The following is a 26275-nucleotide window of genomic DNA, read 5'->3' as shown; positions in this document are numbered from 1 at the left end:
CAATAGATTGGAAAAGATATTTTCAAATTACATCTATCACAAAGGATTTGAATCCAGAATATATAAAGGACTATTAATAAGAAAAAAAAGGCCCATTTTTTTTAAATGGGCAAATCATTGGAACAGATATTTCACCAAAGAAGATATATGGATGGCAAAAAACACATGAAAAGCTGTTGAGCATCATTAGCTTTCAGGGAAATGCATAATAAATTCACAATGATATCCAACTACATATCTATTAGAATGGCTAAAATAAAAAAGACTGACCTTCATAGGCAACAAAAGAAAAAAAGTAGATAAATTGTATACTTAGTCTCTCAGTCATGTCCGATTCTTGTGATCCCATAGACTGTAGCCTGCCAGGCTCCTCTGCCCATGGGATTCTCCAGGCAAGAAGTGCCAGGAGTGGGTTGCCATTTCCTTCTCCAGGGGATCTTCCCGACCCAGGAACTGAACCCAGGTCTCCTACATTACAAGCACATAGATTCTTTTCTGACTGAGCTATGAGGGAAGACCAGATAAATTACACTTCATCAAATCAAAGCATTTGTGCATCAAAGAACTCAAAACAGTGAAAAACAACCCACAGAATGGGAGAAAATATTTGCAAATCATTAACCTGACAAGGAATTAGTATACAGGATATATAAGAACTCCTAAAACTCTACATTTTAAAAAAAACCAAACAACCCAATTCAAAAATAGGCAAAGGACTTGAATAGATATTTCTCCAAGGAAGGTATACAAATGGCTAATAAGCACATGAAAAGATGCTGAATATCATTAATCATTACAGAAATGAAAAGCAAAATCACAGTGAGGTACAATTTCTCATCCATTAGGGTGGCTATTTTTTTTTTAATGGAAAAATAACAAGCACTGGTGAAGATATATATGGGGAAATTCGGAATGCTTGTGCATTGCTGATGGGAGTGTAAATGCCATTATGGAAAATAATTTGACAGTTCCTCAAAAACTTAAACATAGAATCACCATACGATCCAGCAATTGCGCTTCTAGGTACAGCTCAGATACTTGTACATCAATATTCATTGCAGCAGTATTCATAATATCCAAAAGGTGGAAATGACCTGTGTCCATCAACAGAGAATTATCCATTACAAACTGCAGAGTATACAAACAATGAATATTATTCAGATTTTAAAAGTAGTGAAATGCTGAAACATGCTATTAATACAGTATGGGAAAACTTTTAAAACATCATGCAAAGTGAAATAAGCCAGATACAAAAGGACAAATATTGCAAGATTCCACTTATACAAGATGCCTCAGCTCAGCTCAGCTCAGCTCAGTCGCTCAGTCGTGTCCGACTCTCCGCGACCCCATGAATTACAGCACGCCAGGCCTCCCTGTCCATCACCAACTCCCTGAGTACACTCAAACTCATGTCCACAGAGTCGGTGATGCCATCCAGCCATCTCATTCTCCTTCGTCCCCTTCTCCTCCCGCCCCCAACCTTTCCCAGCATCAGAGTCTTTTCCAGTGAGTCAACTCGCCGCATGAGGTGGCCAAAGTATTGCAGTTTCAGCTTTAGCATCAGTCCCTGAAATGAACATCCAGGATTAGAATTGACAAATTCACGTAGAGAAAGAAAGTAGAATAGAGGTTACCAGGAGCTGGGGCCAAGGGGTAAAGGGGAGCTACTGTTAACATGAAAAGGCTCTGAAAATGAAGAGTGGTGATAAGTGCACATGGTGAATGTACTTTAAAAAAAAATTATTCAAGTATAGTCGACTTACAATATTATGTTAGTTTCTGGTGTACATTAAAGTGATTCAGTTATTATATATATATATATATATACACATATATATATACTTTAAAAATGTATTTGTTTTTAATTGAAGGATAATTGCTTTACAATATTGTGTTGGTTTCTGCCATCAGTTCAGTTCAGTCGCTCAGTCATGTCCGACTCTTTGTGACCCCATGAATCACAGCATGCCAGGCCTCCCTGTCCATCACCAACTCCTGGAGTACACTCAAACTCATGTCCACAGAGTCGGTGATGCCATCCAACCATCTCATTCTCTGTTGTCCCTGTCTCCTCCCGCCCCCAATCCCTCCCAACATCAGAGTCTTTTCCAGTGAGTCAACTCTTCGCATGAGGTGGCCAAAGTATTGCAGTTTCAGCTTTGGGATCAGTCCTTCCAATGAACACCCAGGATTGATCTCCTTTAGAATGGACTGGTTGGATCTCCTTGCAGTCCAAGGGACTCTCAAGAGTCTTCTCCAGCACCACAGTTCAAAAGCATCAATTCTTTGGCGATCAGCTTTCTTCACAGTCCAACTCTCACATCCATACATGACCACGGGAAAAACCATAGCCTTGACTAGACGGACCTTGGTTGGCAAAGTAATGTCTCTGCTTTCTAATATGCTATCTAGGTTGGTCATAACGTTCCTTCCAAGGAGTAAGCATCTTTCAATTTCCTGGCTGCAATCAGCATCTGCAGTGATTTTGGAGCCTCAAAAAATAAAGTCTGACACTGTTTCCACTGTTTCCCCATCTATTTCCCATGAAGTGATGGGACCAGATGACATGATCTTTGTTTTCTGAATGTTGAGCTTCAAGCCAAACTTTTCACTCTCCTCTTTCACGTTCATCAAGAGGCTTTTGAGTTCCTCTTCACTTTCTGCCATAAGTGTGGTGTCATCTGCATATCTGAGGTTATTGATATTTCTCCCAGCAATCTTGATTCCACCTTGTGCTTCTTCCAGCCCAGCGTTCCTCATGATGTACTCTGCATATAAGTTAAATAAGCAGGGTGACAATAAACAACCTTGACCTACTCCTTTTCCTATTTGGAACCAGTCTGTTGTTCCATGTTCAGTTCTAACTGTTGCTTCCTGACCTGCATACAGGCTTCTCAAGAGGCAGGTCAGGTGGTCTGGTATTCCCATCTCTTTCAGAATTGTCCACAGTTTATTGTGATCCACACAGTCAAAGGCTTTGGCATAGTCAATGAAGCAGAGATAGATGTTTTTCTGGAACTCTCTTGCTTTCTCCATGATCCAGCAGATGTTGGCTATTTGATTTCTGGTTCCTCTGCCTTTTCTAAAACCTGCTTGAACATCTGGAAGTTCACGGTTCATGTATTGCTGAAGCCTGGCTTGGAGAATTTTGAGCATAACTTTACTAGCGTGTGAGATGAGTGCAATTGTACAGTAGTTTGAGCATGCTTTGGCATTGCCTTTCTTTGGGATTGGAATGAAGACTGACCTTTTCCAGTCCTGTGGCCACTGCTGAGGTTTCCAAATTTGCTGGCATATTGAGTGCAGCACTTTCATAGCATCATCTTTCAGGATTTGAAATAACTCAACTGGAATTCCATCACCTCCACTAGCTTTGTTCGTAGTGATGCTTTCTAAGGCCCACTTGACTTCACATTCCAAGATGTCTGGCTCCAGGTGAGTGATCACGCCATTGTGATTATCTTGGTCATGAAGATCTTTTTTGTACAGTTCTTCTGTGTATTCTTGCCACCTCTTCTTAATATCTTCTGCTTCTGTTAGGTCCATACCATTTCTGTCCTTTATTGAGCCCATCTTTGCATGAAATGTTCCCTTGATATCTCTAATTTTCTTGAAGAGATCTCTTGTCTTTCCTATTCTGTTGTTTTCCTCTATTTCTTTGCATTGATCACTGAGGAAGGCTTTCTTATCTCTCCTTGCTATTCTTTGGAACTCTGCATTCAGATGCTTATATCTTTCCTTTTCTCCTTTGCTTTTCACTTCTCTTCTTTTCACAGCTATTTGTAAGGCCTCCTCAGACAGCCATTTTGCTTTTCTGCATTTCTTTTCCATGAGGATGGTCTTGGTCCCTGTCTCCTGTACAATGTCATGAACCTCCGTCCAGAGTTCATCAGACACTCTATCAGATCTAGTCCCTTAAATCTATTTCTCACTTCCACTGTATAGTCATACGGGATTTGATTTAGGTCATACCTGAATGGTCTAGTGGTTTTCCCTACTTTCTTCAATTTCAGTCTGAATTTGGCAATAAGGAGTTCATGATCTGAGCCACAGTCAGTTTCTGGTCTTGTTTTTGCTGACTGTATAGAGCTTCTCCATCTTTGGCTGCAAAGAATATAATCAATATGATTTCGGTGTTGACCATCTGGTGATGTCCATGTGTAGAGTCTTCTCTTGTGTTGTTGGAAGAGGGTGTTTGCTATGACCAATGTGTTCTCTTGGCAAAATTCTATTAGCCTTTGCCCTGCTTCATTTCGTGCTCCAAGGCCAAATTTGCCTGTTATTCCAGGTGTTTCTTGACTTCCTACTTTACATCAACATAAATCAGCCATAGATATACATACGTCCCCTCCCTCTTGAACCTCCCTCCCACCTCCCACCACATCCCACCCCTCTAGGTTGTCACAGAGCCTTGGTTTGAGTTCCCTGTGTCATATAGCAAATTCCCATGGGTATCTATTTTACATATGGTAATGTGTATGTTTCCATGCTACTCTGTCCATAAATCATAGCAAGATACTCTATGGCACACCTCCTAGACTAATGGAAATAAAAACAAAAATAAACAAGTGGAACCTAATTAAACTTAAAAGCTTCTGCACAGCAAGGGGAACTATAAACAAGGTGCAAAGACAGAATGGGAGAAAACAATAGCAAATGAAACAATTGACAAAGGATTCATTTCCAAAATATACAAGCATCTCAATACCAGGAAAACGAATAACCTGATCAAGACCTAAACAGACCATTTCTTCAAAGAAGACATACAGATGGCTAAAAAATACATGAAAAGATGCTCAACATCACTCACTATTAGAGAAATGCAAATCAAAACTACAATGAGATACCACCTCACATCAGTCAGAATGGCCATCATCAAAAAGTCTACAAATGATAGTGCTAGGGAGGATGCGGAGAAAAGGGAATCCTCTTGCACTGTTGGTGGGAATGGAAGACAGTATGGAGATTTTTTTCCTATTATTTTACATTACAGACTATTATAAGATTTTGAATATAGTTCCCTGTGCTATACAGTAGGACCTCCTTGTTCATCTATTTTATATATAGGAGTTTGTATCTGTTAATCCAAAACTCCTAATTTATCCCTCCCCCTGCCCTTTTCCCCTCTGGTAACCGTAAGTTTCTTTTCCATGTCTGTGAGTCTCTTTCCCTTCTCCAGAGGATCTTCCCAACCCAGGGATTGAACCCAGGTCTCCCGCATTGTAGGCGGATTCTTTACCAGCTGAGACACAAGGGAAGCCCAAGAATACTGGAAGTCTATCCCTTCTCCAGCAGATCTTCCCAACCCAGGAACTGAACTGGGGTTTCCTGCATTGCAGGCGGATTCTTTACCAACTGAGCTAAAGTGATACCATCTATTTTTCTTCCTCTGACTATTTCAGTTAGTATACTAATCTCTATCTAAGTCCATCCATGTTGCTGCAAATGGTGCTGTTTCATTCTTTTTTGTGGCTAATATTCCATGGACAGAGGAGCTTGGCGGGCTACAGTCCATGGGATCACAAGAGTCAGACATAACTTAAAGACTAAACCACCACCGCATTTCCTTGTATATATATACCACATCTTCTTTATCCATTCATTTGTCAATGGACACTTAGGTTGTTTCTATGTTCTGGCTATCGTTAATAGTGCTGTTGGAAACACTGGGATGCATTTATCTTTTCCATGTGAATGTACTTAATGCCACTTAAATGTACATGTAAGTGGTTTTTTAAAAATATTTTGGCAGTGCTGCGTGGCATGTGGAATCTTAGTTTTCTAACCAGGGATCAAACTCTTACCTCCTGCAGTGGACGTTCAGAGCCTTAACCACTGACAACCAAGGAAGTCCCCTAAGTGTACATTTTATTTATCTATTTATTTTAAAATATTCATTTATTTGGCTGAGTCAGGTCCCACATGCAGGATCCTCATTGTGTCATGAGGGATCTTTTGTTGTGGCAGGCAGGCTCAGTAGTTTTGGTATGCTGGCTTAGTTGCCCCGTGGCATGTGGGATCTTAGTTCCCGGACCAGGGATCACCAGGGATCAAACCCATGTCCCCTGCATTGGAAGGTGGACTGTTAACCAGTGGACCACCAGGGAAGTCCCTAAATGTACATTCTAAAATGGTCAAAATGGTAAATCTTATGTATTTGTTGTTGTTTAGTCACTAAGTCGTGTCCCCATGGACTATAGCCTCTCAGGCTCCTCTGTCCATAGGATTTCCCAGGCAAGAATTCTGGAGTGGTTTGCCATTTCTTTCTCCAGGGGATCTTCCCAACCCAGGGATTGAACTTGGTCTCTTGTGCCTCCTGCATTGGCAGGCAGATTCTTTACCACTGAGCCACCAGGGAACCCCAGTTAAAAATTAAGTTAAAAAAACAACAACTGATTTAACATATGTTGGCCAGGGCGTGGTGCAACTGGAACACTGAAAATGGGGATGTAAAATATTACAACCACTTTGGAAAAAGTTTGGCAATTTTTTCAGAAAGTTAAAACATACATCTGACATATGACCTAGCCTTCCACTTATAGGTTTTCACCAAGAGAAATATAAACATTTGTTCATAAAGACTTGTATAGAAATGTTCATAGCAGCTTCATCTGTAATTGCTTAAAACTGGAAACAATTCAAATGTCTATCCACGGATGAATGGGATAAACTAATTATGGTATACATACATACACACATGTGTATATGCATATATGTATACATGTACTGTATGATGTATATGAGGAACTACTGCTGCTGTTGCTGCTGCTAAGTCACTTCAGTCGTGTCCGACTCTGTGCGACCCCATAGATGGCAGCCCACCAGGCTCCCCTGTCCCTGGGATTCTCCAGTCAAGAACACTGGAGTAGGTTGCCATTTCCTTCTCCAATGTATGAAAGTGAAAAGTGAAAGGGGAGTCGGTCAGTCGTGTCTGACTCTTCGCGACCCCATGGACTGCAGCCTACCAGGCTCCTCCTTCCACGGGATTTTCCAGGCAAGAGTACTGGAGTGGGGTGCCATTGCCTTCTCCTATATGCTGCTGCTGCCGCTAAGTCACTTCAGTCGTGTCCAACTCTGTGTGACCCCATAGACGGAAGCCCACCAGGCTCCCCCGTCCCTGGGATTCTCCAGGCAAGAACACTGGAGTGGGTTGCCATTTCCTTCTCCAATGTGTGAAAGTGAAAAGTGAAAGTGAAGTCACTCAGTCCTATATGAGGAACTACTAAACAATAAAAGAATAAACTATTGATACATGCAACAACATGAATGAATCTAAAAATAATTATGCTGAGTGAAAGATGCTAAACAAAAAAAGAGTACAGACTGGAATATTTCCATTGATGTAAAATTCAAGAAAATGCAAATTAGTCAGTAGTGACAGAAAGCGGATCAGCAGTTGCTTGGGAGTGCAGGGGGAGGAGCTGGACTGAGGGGTTACAAACAAACATGAGAAAACCTGGGGCTTATGGACATGTTCATTATCTTAGTGACAAATGTTTGTACACACATCAAAATTTGTCAAACTGCATGCTTTAAATACGTGCCATTTACTATATGTTGATTATTCCTCAATAAAGCTGTTGAAAAAACCCAAATTTCAGAAGGAAGCATCCAGGAGGGAATTGGAGCACTAATTCACTGACTGAGTCCCTATGTTCTATGCATCATCTCTCAAACTGAGTATGGTTATCCCTGTTTTCCAAATAAAGCACCTGTGGTTCAGAGAAGTGAAGCCATTTACTCAAAGGCACACAGAGATAGATTCAAACTATGCTCTTTCACCTCTGCCTCACTGTCTTACAGGAATGTGAGAAAGTGAGGAGAAGGCTGTGCTGGTTCATTGATTGCTGACAATAAATTGATCAGAGCTGAGGCATGAAGGGCTACTCTTTAAGATGAAGACTGAGGGGCTTGGACCGCTCCACTCATGGTGTGACTTATAAACATGAACCACTCATACACATCCTTTTCCTTTGGCAATCTGGGACAGGATGCTGGGGATGTATGTACATCTCAGTTCCCTACTCATCATCTTCCATGCCCACACTCACAGAAATAGAACCATGCACTGCATGGTTTCATTTATGATATGTTAAAGCAGTTCTTACAAAACAACGAAGACAAAGATCATTCAATACATTGCAGTGAGAAAATTGGTTAAGCATTTGGGGGAAAATAGATTTGTTTTCAGTTTATCTTTAATTCCATTTATCTTTATCAACCCCAAGTTGGTAAAGAACTAAATACATGTTATTAAATAGAATTGAGTATTTAGCAGATCTTTGAAGTGAGAGTAACCTTCTAATCTTTGAATTGACAAGAAGAAATTACAAGAGAAAAGATCAACAGATTTGGCTATATAAAATATTGAAATTTGTACATAGAAAAATAAAATCAAAAGGAAAGTGACTGGTAAAAATATACGCCTCAAATATGACAAATGATGAATTTCTGTGTTCTGTGAAGCACCCATGCAAATTGATCAGAAAAACAAGTCCCCAAAGATTAATAGGCAGAGATACTTCACACAAGGGGAAATGGAATAAGTAAACAATCATATGACAAAATGTTCAACCCCACTAGTGATTTTTTGAAGTGCAAATTAAAACAATTACATTAGTAAAAGTTAAAAATAAGTGATTACCAGGCTGGCATGAGTATAGTAAAATTGAAAGGCTGCTCTGAGGAAGGTCTTTGGCAATACACAGTACCACTATCAAAGTATTCAGACCCTTAACACAGTGCTCCCTTTCCAACAGTTATTGCCAACCACTCCCATGGACTAAGCACAGATGCACCAGTTCTCCCAAATGGGAGTCTCCAGCCCAGATATCATACACCTGCGCTCAGGTTTGTGTCTATAAAGAATCTCCAGCTGGTCCTCCCCTTCAGTCCCACATCGCACACACCAAACATGCCTCCTCCTAGTTCCCCGCGAATGTGCTACTGAGTCACCAAACCAGAAACCTGGGAATCATCCTAATTACCTCCCTGTCCCTCACCCCTGTACATATGTCATTTCCTAGTCAGATTCTGCCAATACTCCATCTGCAATGTCTTTTGAATCTGCCCTGTCCTCTTCCACCCTGCAGTCACAGACTTGGGTCTCGCCCTTCTGTTTCTTGCTTGCATTGTTGAAACAGACCTGACCCATCTCCTTCCCAACCCAAACCAGTCACACTTCCTTCAAACCATTCTAAAAGAAGCAGTCAGTTATATTTCTGAAGCACAAAGCTGATTCTGTCCTTTTTAAAATCTTTCAGTGACTCCTCATTGTCTACCTACAGGCTAAAGTCCAAATTCTTAAGATTTAGCAGCCCTCCATGTTCCAAACTGCCTCACCACCATCTTTCTTCTGAAGAGCTTCTTCTAGGTTTCCGTCCCCTCCTCCCACCCTACCTCTCCACTGTAATGTGAATTCTTTGAGACCAGGAACTAGATCTTAATCATCTCTGTTTCCCTGGCTCATAATACAGAATTTGATTCAGAGTAGATGCTCAATAAATGTTGGGTGAATGAATGGATTTATTCTAAGGAAGTTGTTCCACTGAAGGAAAAAGCCATATAAAGGAAACTATTCACTGTAGCAACATTCGTAATAAAGAAAAAGCACTAAAAACTAAATGTTCAACAATAAGGAACTTTTATTAATTATGGGATATCCATTTAATGAAATATGACACAGTTGTTAAAATACTCATTATGAAGATTATGCAGCAACTCAGAAAGTGTTTAGTATAATAAAAGCAGAATGCAAAATGGTCTGTATGCTAGGAGTAAAATTATGTAAAAGTATGCATGCACACAAACCGATCAGAACAAGAACAGGAACAAGAACAAATGAATACAAATGATGTGTTTAGGGTGTTTGGGGAGGTACTGTTTTGTGCTTTTCTTAGCTCTTTCCCAATTCCCTTTATTGTTGTTAGAATGTCATTTGTGCATAAATTCAAATTGACAGAGAAAAAAATATACTGGAAAAGGTGCTTTGATTCCGTCAAGTCCTTTGACAAGCTGTGGTACAAAAACAAATCAACCCTTGACCTAGGAGGCAAGAGATCAGCCTCCCTAACCCATCCCCCACTCATAACCAGCTGTGTGATCTTAAATAACATCTGCGGCTCTAACCAGCCATTTCTCCTATTCTCTCAAGCCGGAAGTCCCATGGACTTCCCATGGAATTCCTCACCCACAAGTGAACTCCCATCATTTTTGTTGGCTGCACCACCATCTTCCCAATGCCCTCAGACTGAAAACCTCAGAATGCACCTTCTATTGTCTCACCAACCTCATGCTCTCTCTAATCCCCATCTCCAATCAATTGCCCCTTCTTGCCAATAATCATCAATAGCATGCTTTACTATAGACCTAATTTTAGACAAAGAGGACTTCCTGTCCATCTAGTTAGTGAGTACTGTCTGATTGAAAAAAGCCAACCATTTTTTCCTCTCTATTGCTCCTCTGCAAACTACTGGGGGATGAAAAGGAGGGCAGAGACAGAGACATGTAAAATGGAACCTCCTGGGTTAGGACTTTGACCTCATGGTTGGGGGAGGCCAGGCAGAGTCAGAGAGAGTATAGTGAGACTTGGCACAATGACTGGGATGTTGACTCAATTTGTTCATTCAACAAGTATTTACCAAGTGTTGGACATCGCACTAACCTCTCTGTTAGGTGGCAAAGATGAATTAAGGCAGGCTCTTTAATGAAGATAACTCACAGTCTAGTGGAGGACAGACGAAAAAACTAATTACAACCCGATCTGCTACTGTGTTGTCATTGAATTTGAACGGAGGACTCTGGGGCAGAAGAATGTGGCATGACCCTGCCTGAGGGGACCAGGTGCTCACAGAGCCAGAAGGACCTGAGCTGTATACATCTCCAAGGCAGACAAGTGGGATTAGGTACCCAGAAAGAGTGCTGGGCTGTCCACGGCAGTTCCAAGCTGACGGATGGATCATCAGGTCCACTGTCAGGAGGCTTGAAAAAGGCAGTTTTGTCAGAGCAGTAACACCTTAGAGTGGCTTAAGCTTTGAGGTTTGGGATAATGTAAGGGAGCAGTGGGTAGGTCCTGATGAGTGCAGGAGGCAGGAGGTGAAAGGCAGAAGGACCTGAGGGGCCAGGCAGGAAGCCCAAGGCCACTTTCAAAGTAGGGAAATCGCATGATTAGGTCTAAATTTTAGTTAGATAACCAGATGATCTCTAATGTCTCCTCTCTTCCCTGAGACTTTATGGTAAGTGCCAAACGCACTGTACAGAAATGGAGGGGCAGAGTTCAAGCAGAGATCCTACCCTCCCACCCCCTACACTCCACCCCCTGGGCAATCTGCAGAGAAGCCAGAGGGAAAAAATATTGATTCTTCCCAACTTATAGTAAAGGCAGGTCGACCGGCTCCAGGGAACTCAGGAGAAGGAACAGACAAAATAGGTTTAAGGAACAGTATTAGTTATTCATTTTAAGGTATTCTTTAAATTTATTTATTTGAAGTATTTACAAAGTTGTGTTACTTTCAAGTTGTACAGAAGTGATTCAGATATATACCTATAGACATATACGTATATAGATATAGATATATTATTTTTCAGATTCTTTTCTACTACAGTTTATTACATGATGTTAAATATAGTTCCCTGTGCTACAGTATAGGACCTTATTCATTTCAGTGTATTCTAGTGATTATAACGGAGAAGGCAATGGCAAGCCACTCCAGTACTCTTGCCTAGAAAATCCCATGGACGGAGGAGCCTGGTAGGCTGCAGTCCATGGGGTCGCTACGAGTCAAACATGACTGAGCGACTTCACTTTCACTTTTCACTTTCACACATTGGAGAAGGAAATGGCAACCCACTCCAGTGTTCTTGCCTGGAGAATCCCAGGGACGGGGGAGCCCGGTGGGCTGCTGTCCATGGGGTCGCACAGAATCGGGCACGACTGATGTGACGCAGCAGCAGCAGCAGTGATTATAAGGTCATGTATATGTGGGACTTAAAGTAGCCTCATTTTAGGCAAGAGAGCTTGTCTAACTCATCTTGGTCCAGCACCTAACACAGAATCAAGCGCTCCAGAGGTCCTCAGCAAATAATGGTGGGATGAGGGCGGGAAAGGAGAGGGAGGAACTCGCCCTTGGGAGACACCCGTTTTTCCACGGCGGTTTCCAAGCCTCGAACCTCTGACCTCCCACCAGCAGGTGGCAAGATAGCCTCTTCGCTTGCCGTGAAAGGGCGGAGCTGGTAGGAGGGTCCAAGGTTCCTGCGCGCGCAGACGCAGGACCTGTTTTCTCCGCTCTCCGGAAGAAGGCGGGCCTCTTTTCGTGCCTAGCGCAGCCATGGTAAGGCGGGTTCTTTGCGAGCTCTTGAGTATCCATCTGCCTCCATCCTCCCAGGGCTGGGGCTGCCCGGCACTCCGGGACTCTCGCGGAGGGTGGTCGGGCCGAGGCGAAGGGAGAGGGACCTCGTGGGGTGGGCAGAGGCGGGATGGATGGTGAGAGCGAACGCCAGCTTTCAACTGTAGGGGGAAATTGGTACTGCTGGCGGGAAGGCCTCGGTATCTGGGCCGGCCACGCATCATGCGGCCCTGGAAGGAGCAGCTTGCTTCCCAGAATGGAGCTCCTGGTGGGCCCGGAGGATAGACGTCTGGCCCGGGGCAGGAGAAGAGATTTCTTTCCGTCGTGTCTTTGGCACGCTCTGACTTTAGCTAATGTGATCGGTGAGATTCAGTATACGGCCTTAAAAAGGCTTCTTTTCGCACTTTAAGGTGAAAAGTGATCTTAGCTACTTTAGAGTTTGAGGAAGCAGCTGTTGGCACGTTTTTGTGCCAATGTCTCAGCACCTAACACTTGAAAACCAGATATATTTCAAGACGATTTCTGTTTGATATAGAAGCACAGGTTGAGTTCTGGTCCATTTCTGTTGCTGGCTGGCTGTGTGCCTTGAAGTCCATCCCCTGGCTGTTTCACCAGCAGTGTCCTAGTAAAAACATTCTCTAGAAGCATACACACTTTTAAGCAGTAATATGTAAATAATTTAGAACAGGAAATACTGTTCTAAGAGACAGTAATCAATTAACAATAAGGAAACTGGTTGCAGTTTGTTCGAGAATAATTGTGTAAGCTGTTCTTGAAAACACCTAAAACAATTTAACAGTATTAAAATCTGAAACTTTAGGCTCGGGGTCCCAAGAAGCACCTGAAACGCGTAGCAGCTCCAAAACATTGGATGCTGGATAAACTGACTGGTGTGTTTGTAAGTACCTTTATATTGTAACCATGTTTTTTTTACGTTGTATGTTTGAGACATTTTGTACTGTTTCTTTATGTGTCGGATATAATGTATAGGAAAATGTTTCTTTCACTGCCTGCCAGAGTCATTTGGGGTAGGGCAGTCTGAATCTCGGGACTTGAGAGGTACCTTTTTAAAAATTAATTTATCATTTTACAGGCCCCTCGTCCATCTACCGGCCCCCACAAGCTAAGGGAATGTCTCCCTCTAATCATTTTCCTAAGGAATAGACTTAAGTATGCCCTAACGGGAGATGAAGTAAAGAAGATTTGCATGCAGCGTTTCATTAAGATTGATGGCAAAGTCCGCACAGATATAACATACCCTGCAGGTTTTATGGGTAAGTGGTTAGTGGTGGGCACTTGGTGGTGGCCCCTTTGATATATTTTTTTTAATCTCACTCTTTAAAAAGGTGGTTGTATTAAATACTGGTGAACTTTTGTCAGAGTCGTTGGTATTCGAAATGGAAAGCATATGGATTTTTTTCCTTATGTGGTTGTTGCTAAGCATGGTCTACGGGGGTTCACTGTAGTAACCTGAGTTATTGTTCGATGTCAGATGTCATCAGCATCGATAAGACTGGAGAGAATTTTCGCTTGATCTATGACACCAAGGGTCGCTTTGCTGTTCATCGTATTACACCTGAGGAGGCCAAGGTGAGTGATGCAAGCAGGCTGGGCTGTTGTTTTAAAGTACTTGATTCTAAGTTACAGCCTGAATTAAGTACATGGGCTGATCCAGTGTGGTGAGGTAGGTAGATTAGGATTCCCTATAATCTTATACCTGGAAAAATCTAGTCAGGTTAGCATCCTCAACAGATTGTTAACCTTTCTTATCGCAGAAATGAATTCGCACTGAACAGTGACTTCTGGTTGCTGGTGTTTTTTGTTTGAGGCAAGGAGAGTGACTTCTAGAAATGTTTGAGTATCTGAAGTGTGGGTCCTTTTAAGGATAAGGGGGCCAGAAAATCCAATGTCTAGTCCAGTCCAGTTGGCCTCTTGTCTTACTCTGGGGAGGGGAAAGGTATTAATGGAAAGGACCAAATAGCCTTTGGGGCACTAATTTGAGATAACGCAAAAGGTTACAGACACTGATTATTTAATTCAGTTTGTTGTGGTTTTATGTATAAGTTAATGGCTTCTTCCATTATTGGCTGTAAATGAAGGTTAATTCAATTGGGTGGTTCAGCTCCTAATTTCCTTAGCTGCATTGTTACCAGCAGGCTGGAGAGCATGTCCAATGGAATCAAGGTGATTTGATTCATTTAAAGAATCTTTTGGGGAGTGAAAAATCCAAAAGTGAGATGGTTTGTGGAATAGTTGATTCGATGTACTGGTAATGCAATTGCAGTTTGTGAGACAAAACTCAATTGTGATGTAGAGGGAGCCATTAAGAGGCACTTGTTAGCTGGGTGAGTAGGAGGGAAGAATTCAACTGTCCCAGACTTAACCTGAGAAAGGGGCTGTAACTTGCATTTGAGGGGGGAGGAAATGGTGGTGATTAGCCCACCTGGTAGTTCCCAGGTTGTGAGGCCTTCCAGTTCCTTGAACTTTTAGCCTTGAGGTTGATAACAGTGCTACAAAGAAAACACATAGGAAATAGGAAGATTAATCTAGAAGGGGGGGCAGTGTGCAAGATTAATTTGTTGGGGAAAGGAAAGAAAAGTCAAGAACACCATTCTGCTGTAGGTCTTTAGCTGCTGGTTACATTTTTAAGGTGGTGACAGAACTCTCATTGTACTCTGGAGCATACTGCATGTGAGCTACACTGATGTGGCTAACCCTTGTGTGTTTCCAGTATAAATTGTGCAAAGTAAGAAAGATATTTGTGGGGACAAAAGGAATCCCTCATCTGGTAACCCATGATGCTCGTACCATCCGTTATCCTGATCCCCTCATCAAGGTGAATGACACCATTCAGATTGACTTGGAGACTGGCAAGATTACTGATTTCATCAAATTTGACACTGGTAAGCAGCCTCTTCAGGCAGAATTCTCATAGGCAGGCATAAGAGCTGTACCTTGCTCTTTTTTTAATTGATTGAATCTAGGACTTGCACAAGGCCTGGGTACAGGGTTTTATTTTTTGGGTTCATGGTCTAATATGCACCTAATTAGCAACCAAAGCTAGATGTCTTTTGTTGATATAGTAACAGATTGGGAACAAGGCAAGTCTTTTAAGAAATGTTCAGTGAATGTGTAAAAGCAAAGCCTTGTGTCATTGTAGTTTTGTGGTGGCCATGAGGGACTTGAGATACAGCCTTTTGTAATTGACTCATCCCCCAAATCTGTTCACAGCAGTAGCAGAAAATTAATTGTACCTTGAAAGGTTAACAAGTTTGTTTGAAACCTGTCTCTCTCATTGACTACCATTTCCTTCCTATATAGGTAACCTGTGCATGGTGACTGGAGGTGCTAACCTGGGAAGAATTGGTGTGATTACAAACCGGGAGAGACATCCAGGTTCTTTCGATGTAGTTCATGTGAAAGATGCGAATGGCAACAGCTTTGCCACCCGGCTCTCAAACATTTTCGTTATTGGCAAAGTAAGTCTGGGTTTCTCTAGTTCAGGGAAACCTGTAAAATGCTGGGATTGTAGCTCCTGGTTCCTGCTAAACCTGTTATAAAATAAAGCCTCCTGGGATAGGGCTCACAGCAGGGCTGAGGCAAACCTCTGCTTTTTCAGCATCACAGGATGGTGGGGGTGGCAGATCTCCTGGGTTGGTAAAAAGTGCCAGTAATGGGATGAATATACCTTATAGTTTGGCTCTTTAATTTGTACTTGTGGGGGGGAGGTAAGCTAATGCTTGGCTTTGGGCACAATTTCAATATATCTAAGACTAATTATGAAGGATATTGTAGTGCATATACATACATGGGCAAAAATTTTAGAATGGGTATTTCAGATAAATAACTGCCTGACTGTTGGCTGAGTGCTTTCACAAACAGGCTTCTCTTCCTCTTGACAAGCATAAACATAGCATGTGCCAGCCTATTAATGGTGTGTAGCAGGTTTTGATTCTCCTTCTTTTCTCCTCCAGGGCAACAAACCATGGATCTCTCTTCCCCGTGGAAAGGGTATTCGCCTTACCATTGCTGAGGAGAGAGATAAGAGATTGGCAGCCAAACAGAGCAGTGGATAAAATGATCTCTATGTGATATGATTGGAAAAGTCTTTGTACTTAATTAAAGATAATACCAAGTGATTAATAACATCTTTGGTGTTTGCTGTGGTTTGGGTTTTGGTTTGTTTGCTTGCTTTGAATTTTCAGGCAGGCTTGGCATTCTGGGATATGATGTCTCCTATAGGCTAGACTTCGATGATGATAGGAGAACATATCAAACCTTGGCAAGGAGAAGCAAGTAACTAATAATTATTTCTGTTTTCCCCACTTCTGTGCCCAGCTAGCCAAATGGCAGGGTAAAAATGTCCAGTTTTGAATACAGGTCATCATAAAGGTATGGGCTCTTGTTGCCAAGCAGTACACTTTCTTGGACTTTGTCTTTATCATTTTCCAGCTATTATAGCATTCAATCCTCAATTCCATTTCTCAGGACTGTAAAATCATGTTTTTACTAGTAATGGGAGGTGCCTCTGTTGGCAAGGAGCCAGCAGTTAGACCTATTCCTCATTTCAAACTCTGGGCTTCAAGTGTCAGTTACCCTGTGTTGTGATATCAACCAGCATGTCTTCCTGCTAAGACCTAAAACCACCTTGGCTTCCCATACCAGAGCTTTTCAATCTTTATGTGGGGGCAGGGAAGGGGAGGGGATGGCTGTCCTGTGTGTTGGATGTTGGGCAGCATCCCTGACCCCTAACCCACTAGAACAGCCCTTTTGTTCTTCTGGTTGTGATAATCAGAAACTGACTTGAGATAATGCCAGATACCCAAGAGGAGCAAAATGCCCATGTATTCACCACTGCCCTGTATATAGCACCATCACCTTAACATGACGTCTAGCTACAGACCACTCAAAATAACTAAATCTCCCTTTTCCCTTGTGGCAGGATTTGGAGTGAAAAACAGTTGTTTTAGATGTCTTCATCTGAGGCAAAATGAACCTGTGAGAAATCCCTGCAGATTTAACTGGGCCTGTCTACTGGTATCCCTGGTGCTCATGTCCAGGGGACCAGGAAGCCTGCTGAGGAGCTGTAGCTTGGGGCCGCATCCCTTTCCCCAGGCTGAGTCCTAGGCTTGGAGTCAAGCCAAAGAACTGAGCAACATACAACATACTAGCAAAAACTGCCCAGGGGTCTCCCAGACCCAGATTTCGCCCCACAGAGCATCCCTGCCTTCCATATTGCAAACTAAAGCACAACTTCTTGGGGCCAACAGAACTCTGCTTAAGCAGTCTAAAGGGAATTTCTGCAGAACTGGGTCCAGCCAAATAGAGGGGTGCAGAAAAGGGCTTGCCAGTCATATGTTACTTAAGCCTTTTCTTGCCAAGAGTGGAGCTTATCCAGAAGCAGTTATGAGGGGCCAGATCAGAAGTAATTTTTATGGTGCCCCTTAAATGGAGACTAAAGGACTAGAAGGCAGGGGTCCCTGAATGCAGCTGGATTCTTTTGCTGCCACCCTGCTCAGTGCGCTTCTTTCTAGGTTTGTCCTGTCTCAGCTCAGCAGACGATGGAAATGATTTGTTGAAGTTTAGTTAAGGAACCAAATCAAATATGGAGGAGAGGCCTCCAAATTGGTTCTTTCCACAAGTACAGGGGTTTCCTAGATGCTCACTGGGCCACCCATCTTGTCCAAATGGGGAATTGGTGTTACTTGGCTGCATTCTCCTCACATCACCAGGGTTTTTTATATTTATTTATTTGGCTATGTTGGGTTTTAGTTGCAGCACACAGAATCTAGTCAAAGCTATGGTTGTGTATGGATGTAAGAGTTAGACTATAAAGAAAGCTGAGCCCTGAAGAATTGATGCTTTTGAACTGTGGTGTTGGAGAAGACTCTTGAGGGTCCCTTGGACTGCAAGGAGATCCAACTAGTCCATCCTAAAGAAGATCAGTCCTGGGTGTTCATTGGAAGGACTGATGCTAAAACTGAAACTCCAATACTTTGGACACCTCATGCGAAGAGTGGACTCACTGGAAAAGACCCTGATGCTGGGAGGGATTGGGGGCAGGAGGAGAAGGGGACGACAGAGGATGAGATGGCTGGATGGCTTCACTGACTCAATGAACATGAGTTTAAGTGAACTCCGGGAATTGGTGATGGACAGGGAGGCCTGGCGTGCTGCGATTCATGGGGTTGCAAAGAGTCGGACATGACTGACCAACTGAACTGAAGAATACAAACAGCTAAGACTTGTGTAGAACTTTATAGTCTACAAGAGCCCTCTTGATTTTTTTTTGAGATCCTAATCCTGTGTTTGTTGCTAAACCAGATGTTACAGGAAAAGCCATATCCACCCCTCTGTCCCTGACTCAAGCCAATCAGTTCTATCCAAAGTCTTTCCCATCTCAAAGTGAAAGTGAAGTCACTCAGTTGTGTCCAACTCTTTGTGACCCCATGGACTGTATCCTACCAGGCTCCTCTGTCCATAGGATTTTTCAGGCAAGAGTACTGGAGTGGGTTGCCACTTCCTTCTCCAGGAGATCTTCCCGACCCAGGGATTGAACCTGGGTCTTCCTCATTGTAGGGAGACACTTTACCATCTGAGCCGCCAGGGAAGTCTTCCCATCTCATGTCACAACAAATTCCATCTTACCAGTTACTCAAGTCAAACACTTTGGATGTGCCCTTGCTTTGACTCCTTTTTTCATGCTCCACATATAATTTTCATAATTTTATTAGGAAAGTCTGTTGGCTTTCCCTTCAAAATGTATGATAATCATAATGAGTCTTTATCTTTCTGTGATAAATACTGAAGGATCTGCAGAAGAAATGACAAGCAACCTGAAATTTGCTTTAAAATAATCTAGTTAGTAGGCAATATCAATGAAACAAGATTGACCACATACTGATAATGTTGAAGCTGGGTAATGGATCCATGGGGTTTGCTATACCAGTCACAACACTTCTGTATATGTTTGACATTTTTCACAGTAAACTTATAAAGGGACAAATAGATAAATGCTATGGTGTGTGCCCTCCCCATTCACACTACCCCCCGAGTGATATCAGACCACTTCTCATCACCTGCATTGCTACTACCCTGATCTGAGACAACAACAACTCTCACCTACGTTATAGATTACAGCATTAACCCCAGACTGGCTTCCTGGCTTTGTGGGATCTTAGTTCCCCAACCAGGGATCGAACCCATGACCCCTGCAGTGGAAGTGCAGAGTTCTAACCACTGTAGAGCTAGGGGAGTCTCAGAGGGATACTGTTTAAAGTAAGTCAGCTCAGATCACTCATTTGTCCAGAGGCCCCAGTGGCTTCCATCTTACTCAGACTAAAAACTATAGTCAACACAAGGTCCCATGAGGCCTCCCACAGTCTGGCCTCTGACTTCATTTTCTATTACTCTCCCCCTGCTCAATCTGTGCCAGCCACACTGGCCTCCTGCTGTTTCTTCTTTGTTTGTTTTGGTTTTGTTTTTAGTGTTTTGTTTCTGCTACTGTTTCTTGAACTAGAGAAGTACTCTACTGCCTTAGCACCTTGCATGGACTCTTTTTTTTTCCTTAATATATATATATTTTATTGAAGTATAGTTGACTTACAATATTTCAGGTTTACAGCAAAATGATTCAGTTATACACATACACATATATTATTTTTCAGATTATTTTCCATTATAGGTTATTATAAGAAATATGGAATGTGTCACGAATTTGTGTCATCCTTGCACAGTTCAGTTCAGTCGCTCAGTCATGTCCGACTCTTTGTGACCCCATGAACCACAGCATGCCAGGCCTCCCTGTACCATGCTAATCTTCTCTCTATTGTTCCAGTTTAGTATATGTGCTGCCAAAGTGAGCGCATGGACTCTTTTTTCATACAGCTAGTTTATATGATAAACTTTTTCAAATATTGGGTTGGTCAAAATGTTCATTAAGTTTTTTTTTTTCTGAAAGATGGCTCTAGTAGCACTTAACTTCATTTTAAACAATTTTGTTAGTTTGTATTGTGACAGCTGTCATATCAGTGTGCACTTTTAAAAAATTTACCAAAATTGGTGTATTTTGTGTAGCCATTTTAATATTGAAGATGGAAGGAAAAAAGCAATATTTTCAGCATATAATGCTTTATTATTCAAGAAATGTAAAAATGCACCTGAAACACACAAAAAAAGATTTGTGCAGTGTATAGAGAAGGTGCTGTAACTGATTGAATATGTCAGAAGTGATTTGTGAGGTTTTGTATTGGAGATTTCCCATGGTCAGGTGCTCCATGGTCAGGGAGACAAGTTGAAGTTGATAGTGATCAAATCAAGATATTCATTGAGAGCAATCAATGTTTATATCACATGGGAGATAGCCAGCATACTCAAAATACCCAGACCAAGGGCTGAAAATCATTTACGCCAGCTTGGTTATGTTAATCGCTTTGACGTTTGAGTTCCACAAAACTTAAGCAAAAAAAAAAATAAACTTCTTAAACATATTTCAGAATGCAACTCTATACTTAAACGTAACAAATATTTTTTCCGTTTTAAAAACAAACTGTGATGGACAATGAAAAATATATACTGTACAATAATGTGGAATAGAAGAGATCATGTGGCAATCAAAATGAACAACTGCCAAGCTCACCAAAAGCTGGTCTTCATCCAAAGAAGGTGATGGTGTGTGTATGGTGGGATTGGAAGAGTCCTTTATTATGAGCTCCTTCCAGGAAACCAAATGATAATTCCAAAAAGTACTGCTCCTAGTTAAACCAACTGAAAGAAGCATTTAACTGCTTTCCAGAAAAGTATCTGGAATTAGTCAACAGAAAATGCATAATCTTCCATCAGGATAACTCAAGACCACATTTTCCTTTGGGGACAAGGCAAAAACGGTTACAGCTTGGGTGGGAAGTTCTGATTCATCCACCATATTCACCAAGACATTGCACCTTCAGATGCCCATTTATTTTGGTTTTTACAAAATTCTCTTAATGGAAAATATTTCTACTCCTTGGAAGACTGTAAAAGGCACCTGGAATGGTTCTTTGCTCAAAAAGATAAAAAGTTTTGGGAAGATTGAATTATGAAGTTCCCTGGGAAATGCAGAAGGTAGTGGAACAAAATGGTGACTACATTGTTCAATAAAGTTCTTGGTGAAAATGAAATGTGTCTTTTCACATCACATTGATGGGTGACCCACAAACTGAAGAACAATAATACCAAAGAAGTTCTCCCACTGTTGTGAAGGTTCTGAACCCCATGTCAAGATTCACAGCCTGGGGATACAACAAAGGGGCTGGGAATCTCCAGGGGATCTGACCTTGAAGGCCAGTGAGATTTGATTATAGAACTTCCACAGGACTGAGGGAAACAGAGACTCCAGTCTTGCAGGGCACACACAAAATCTTGCATGCACCAAGACCCAGAGGAAAGGAGCAGTGACCCCACAGGAGACTGAACCGAAACTACCTGCTAGTGTTGGAGGGCCTCCTGTGGAGGAGTGGGTTGGCAGGGCCTCACCACAGGGACAGGGACACTGGCAGCAACAGGCCCGAAAAGTCCCCCTTGGTGTCCCCCATAGAGCCTGTAGACCCCAGAGCTGCATCGCCTCAGGCCAAACAACTACCAGGGAGGGAGCACAACCCTAACTTTTAGTAGATAATCGGATTAAAGGTTTACTGAGCAAGGCCCTGCCCACCAGAGCAAGACTCTGTTGTTCCCATGCCAGTTCCTCCAATCAGGAAGCTTACACAAACCTCTTAGCCTCCTCCATCAGAGGGCAGACAGAAGAAGCACAGTCCCACAGTGGCTAAAATAAAAACTATATTACAGAAAGTTAATCACGATGAAAAAGCAGAAAGTTGTGTCCCAGATGAAGGGACAAGATAAAACCTGAGAAAAACAACTAAATGAAGTGGAAATAGGCAGTTTTCCAGGAAAAAGAAATCGGAATAATGATAGTGAAGATGATTCAGGATCATGGGAAAACAGTGGAGAAGATGCAAGAAATGTTTACCAAAGACCTGGGAGAACTAAACAACAAACAAATAGAGATGAACAATACACTAGAAGGAATCAATAGCAGAATAACTGAGGCAGAAGAATGGATAAATGACCTGGAGGACAGAATGGTGGAAATCACTGCCACAGAACAGAATATTGAAAAAAAAAAAGAATGAAAAAAAAATGATGACAGCCTAAGAGACCAGTTCAGTTCAGTCTCTCAGTTGTATCCGACTCTTTGTGACCCCATGGACTGCAGCATGCCAGGCTTCCCTGTCCATCAACAACTCCTGGAGCTTGCTCAAACTCATGTCCATGGAGTTAGTGATGCCATCCAACAATCTCATCCTCTGTTGTCCCCTTCTCCTCCTGCCTTCAATCTTACCCAGCATCAGGATCTTTTCCAATGAGTCAGTTCTTTGCATCAGGTGGCCAAAGTATTGGAGTTTCAGCTTCAGCAGCAGTCCTTCCAATGAATATTCAGGACTGATATCCTCTAGGATTGACTGGTTTGATCTTCTTGTAGTCCAAGGGACTCTCAAGAGTCTTCTCCAACACCACAGTTTAAAAGTATCAATTCTTCGGTGCTCAGCTTTCTTTATAGTCCAACTCTCACATCCATACATGACTGCTGGAAAAACCACAGCTTTGACTAGATGGACCTTTGTTGGCAAAATAATGTCTCTGCTTTTTAATATGCTGTCTAGGTAGGTCATAGCTTTTCTTCCAAGGAGCAAGCATCTTTTAATGTCATGGTTGCAGTCACCATCTGCAGTGATTTTGGAGCCCAAGAAAATAAAACTTGTCACTGTTTCCATTATTTCCCCATCTCTTTGGCATGAAGTGATGGGACTAGATGCCATGATCCTAGTTTATTGAATGTTGAGTTTTAAGCTAGCTTTTTCACTCTCCTCTTTCACTTTCATCGAGAGGCTCCTAAGTTCCTCTTTGCTTTCTGCCATAAGAGTGGTGTCATTTGCATATCTGAGGTTATTGATATTTCTCCCAGCAATCTTGATTCCAGCTTGTGCTTCATCCAGCCCGGCATTTCGCATGATGGACTCTGCATATAAGTTAAATAAGCAAGGTGACAATATACAGCCTTGATGTACTCCTTTCCCAATTTGGAACCAGTCTGTTGTTCCATGACCGGTTCTAACTGTTGCTTCTTGACCTTTATACAGATTTCTCAGGAGACAGGTAAGGTGGTCTGGTCATACCATCTCTTGAAGAATTTTCCACAGTTGTGATCCACACAGTCAAAGGCTTGGTGTAGTCAATAAAGCAGAAGTAGATGTTTTTCTGGAGCTCTTTTGCTTTTTCAGTGATCCAGCGGATGTTGGCAATTTGATCTCTGGTGCCTCTGCGTTTTCTAAAACCCACTTGAACATCTGGAAGCTCTCGGTTCATGTACTGTTGAAGCCTGACTTTGAGAATTTTGAGCATTATTTTGCTAGTGTGTGAGATGAGTGCAATTATGCAGTAGTTTAAACATTCTTTGGCATTGCCTTTCTTTGGGATTGGAATGAAACCTGACCTTTTCCAGTCCTGGGGCCACTGCTGAGTTTTCCAAATTTGCTGGCATAACAAGTGCAGCACTTTGACGGCATCATCTTTTAGGATTTGAAGTAGCTCAACTGGAATTCCATCACCTCCACTAGCTTTGTTTGTAGTGATGATTCCTAAGGCCCACTTGACTTTGCATTCCAGGATATCTGGCTCTAGGCAAGTGATCACACCATCGTGGTTATCTGGGTCATGAAGACCTTTTTTGTACAGTTCTGTGTATTCTTGCCACCTCTTCTTAATATCTTCTGCTTCTGTTAGGTCCATACCATTTCTGTCCTTTATTGTGTCCATCTTTGCATGAAATGTTCCCTTGGTATCTCTAATTTTCTTGAAGAGATCTCTATGAGTCTTTCCCATTCTATTGTTTTCCTCTATTTCTTTGCATTGATCATGGAGGAGACTTTCTTATTGCTCCTTGCTATTCTTTGGAGCTTTGCATTCAGATGGGTATATCTTGATCATTGCCTCCATATAACCTTGTGTAACTATATACCCAAGAGGGATGCTATCTTTTCGGTTCCATTAAGTTCAGTTCAGTTCAGTCGCTCAGTTGTGTCTGACTCTTTGAGACCCATGGACTGCAAAATGCCAAGTCTCCCTGTCCAGCACCAACTCCTGGGGCTTGCTCAAACTCATGTCCATTGAATCGGTGATGCCATCCAACCATCTCATCCTCTGTCATCCCCTTCTCCTCCTGCCTTCAATCTTTCCTAGTATCAGGATCTTTTCCAATGAGTCAGTTCTTCGCATCAGGTGGCCAAAGTATTGGAGCTTCAGCTTCAGCATTTGTTCTTCCAATGAATATCCAGGGTTTTCCTTTAGGATTGACTAGTTTGATCTCCTTGCAGTCCAAGGGACTCTCAAGAGTCTTCTCCAACTCAACAGTCCAAAAGCGTCAATTCTTCGGCACTTAGCTTTCTTTACGGTCCAATTCTCGTTCTCTTTTCAGGGAGGACTTATCCATCCTAAATCAGGGGAATCCACTCATCTGCCCCAGGTTGTTGAGCCTGGAAAATTCTCCAAACCCAAAGATCAATTCTAAAGTCCAAAGAGAGAATGAACAATGAAAAGATTTGAGTTGTTCAGGCAGGAGTTTGTGAGTCAAATTTTTTCTCTATCACTTTGCCTTCTGAGGATGTGGTACTGTCTGGATAATAAATGAATAATTATCATAATAACAATAAAAACAAATGTTCCCTAGAGACAACAAATAGCTTTTAGCAGAAACAAGAACAGAAAGAAGAAACTGCTCAATGGCCAACAGATTTTCAGTTTATTCCAGAGACTTTTATAGGGATATGCTCTTGTAATTTTCTCAGCTTTTCTAGAAACAGTGAACATGTATAATTAGTGATGTGCTGGTAAATCTTTAACATCCAGCTCTCTGGGAAAAAATATGTGTGTGTATAAACATAGGTTAATTGTAAATTTTACTGATAAAAAGTGTATATCACAACTTGAAAATAAAAGTAGGCAAGACTCTTTACTGTGAATTCCATATAGTCAGTAGATGCTCACAAAATGTTTTCATTGGTTTTTGCCAAACTCTTATAGCCATATCAACCTATCTATCATCTTGATTGCAATTGACAAAGAAATGTAGTTCTGAAAAGAGTGTTGGTTGATATTTTTGTTTGTATTGACAAATAAGACAAAAGTGAAACAATAAAGACCTATGTTAGGGCTTCACTCATTTGTCAATGATGGAAACAACTTATTTGCTGAATCAGATAACAGTTTTCAAATGTTGAGTGTTTCCATAATTTTTTTTACAATTTACAATTTAATAGCTACAAAACACAACACATTTCTAAGTTTTATCAGCATTTTGACATTTTCCCCGTCAGTTCCTTAATGCTAGACAATCAGCAAAACAGTTAACCAAGTTCTGACTTGTAATGTTTACCAATTTCCATGGCTAATTTCAAGCTACCCCCATGATCAGGCAGCTGAGAAGAAGTATGAAGTACCACGCCCTTATATCACATCTCCACCACTCAGATACAACAGGTGCAAATAACTTCAAGGTTATAGGTAATAGTAAAATGTAGTAAAATAATTAAGTAATGAGTTTTTAATATTTATTTATTACCTTTGTATTAAATATAATTCACTTAATTGTAAGTTTATATATTAACATTTAGAAATTTTTTAGCATTTATATATTTTTAAATTATGGTTGATTTACAATATTGTATTAGTTTCAAGTGTACAAAAGAGATTCAATATTTTTACAGATTATACTCCATTTAAAGTTATTACAAAATAATGGCTACTTTTCCTGCACTGTACAATATATTCTTGTTGCTAATTTATTTTAGACATAGTTGTTTTTATCTCTTAATCCCACACCGCACTTTCCTCCG

At 41.6% G+C, this 26275-nt stretch overlaps 1 protein-coding gene across 1 annotated transcript; it reads left to right on the top strand.

Moving 5' to 3' along the window:
* The first annotated feature begins 9798 nt into the window (after nt 1-9798).
* On the top strand, nt 9799-16492 carry RPS4X (ribosomal protein S4 X-linked). The gene is made up of 8 exons (XM_055393565.2): nt 9799-9876; nt 12222-12329; nt 13165-13242; nt 13438-13618; nt 13837-13934; nt 15076-15247; nt 15666-15823; nt 16319-16492. Exons 1-8 carry the CDS (start codon nt 9799-9801, stop codon nt 16418-16420), a joined length of 975 nt encoding a protein of 324 aa, XP_055249540.2. The 3' UTR covers nt 16421-16492.
* The last annotated feature ends 9783 nt before the right edge of the window (nt 16493-26275 follow it).

Source organism: Moschus berezovskii, chromosome X (assembly GCF_049115385.1).
Source record: "Moschus berezovskii isolate FMDL1 chromosome X, NW_MosBer_1.0, whole genome shotgun sequence".
Lineage (NCBI taxonomy): Eukaryota > Metazoa > Chordata > Mammalia > Artiodactyla > Moschidae > Moschus > Moschus berezovskii.
Note: the sequence above shows the minus strand (reverse complement) of the source record. Positions and strands in the feature narration are given on the sequence as shown.